The sequence below is a fragment of the Charadrius vociferus genome, unplaced genomic scaffold, assembly GCF_000708025.1.
Source record: "Charadrius vociferus isolate BGI_N301 unplaced genomic scaffold, ASM70802v2 scaffold623, whole genome shotgun sequence".
NCBI classification, from domain to species: domain Eukaryota; kingdom Metazoa; phylum Chordata; class Aves; order Charadriiformes; family Charadriidae; genus Charadrius; species Charadrius vociferus.
In genome coordinates this window covers 173,177-174,306 of record NW_009647679.1, presented here as the reverse complement: position 1 = coordinate 174,306, position 1,130 = coordinate 173,177, and the positions used below count along the sequence as shown (strand labels likewise).

At 62.7% G+C, this 1,130-nt stretch overlaps 1 protein-coding gene across 1 annotated transcript in view; it reads left to right on the top strand.

Annotated features, from left to right (window-relative positions):
• Positions 1 to 551: 551 nt before the first annotated feature.
• FRMD5 (FERM domain containing 5) overlaps positions 552 to 1,130 on the top strand; it is a 37,435-nt gene continuing 36,856 nt past the window's right edge. The window contains exon 1 of the mRNA XM_009881159.1: positions 552 to 566. Within this exon, the coding sequence (XP_009879461.1) occupies positions 552 to 566 (15 nt within the window). The remainder of the gene's footprint in view (positions 567 to 1,130) is intronic.

Below are 1,130 nucleotides of genomic sequence, written 5' to 3'. Positions count from 1 at the left end.
CCTCCTGCTCCCAATGCTCTCCTCACTGCAGACTGGTGTCTCGTTCCTCTGCGGGGTGGTCTCTGCTGGAGCGTGTCTGAGGATGCTTCCCGAGTGCAGGGCAGCACCGGGGGTACGCGCGAGCCCGTCCTGCCTGGCCACTATGAGTTGAACCATCACGGGGCTGGTGCCCAGCCTGCGGCTTCACCCGGGGGGGTGGCCGGGGGGCCGCCCCTGCCACAAACGCATGTGACCTGCATGGCTGGGGAGACCGACCAGCACCATTAACCCAGCCCGGTGAGGGTCTGGCGCACAGGGCAGGCGGCGGCTGGCGGCAGCTGAAATACGAGTTTTGATATCTGTGTATGGAAATCATTGAATCACAGAATGGTTTGGGTTGGAAGGGACCTTGAAGATCATCTCTATTCCCACCCCCTGCCCTGGGCAGGGCCACCTCCCCCCAGCCCAGGGTGCTCCAAGCCCCGTCCAACCTGGCCTTGAACACCTCCAGGGATGGGGCAGCCACAGCTTCTCGGGGCAACCTGCCCCAGGGGCTCACCGCCCATCACTCCATGCCCTTGTCAAAAGTCCCTCCCCAGCTCTCCTGGAGCCCCTTTGGGCACTGGAAGGGGCTCTGAGCTCTCCCCTTTTTGGCCTTCTCTTCTCCAGGCTGAACCCCCCCAACTCCCCCAGCCTGTCCTCGTGGGAATCTGTTATTTGTTTCCCCTGCTGGGGGCGTTTGGACATCCCGGGGAGGGTAAGCGGTGGGCTTTGCTGCTTGGCCCAGGGAGGAGGTGGGGGGATGCAGGAGAGGAGAGTGGGCAGAGACAAATCCTGAAATTGTAGCTCTGTGCTGTCAGAGCGTTGTTCCCGTCAGCTGGCAGGACTTGCTGCCTGCGGGGAGTTGTGTTTGTTTATGGTCTCAGCATCTCCTGAGGACCGCGGTGGGTTTGGCAGAGCCGCTGCCTGCCCCGCTCCCGGCCGTGCTGCGGCTGCAGAACGCTGCGGCTGCCTCGCTGCGGGCTCCCACGGCACCGCTCCCTGCGCTCTCCTGCTGCTTCACCTTCTTCCTGCCCAGAGCAGCTGTCTCCAGTCGGCATTTCCACAAGGAGAGTCGCTTAAAAACTCTCAGTGATAAATTGGGGAAGAGC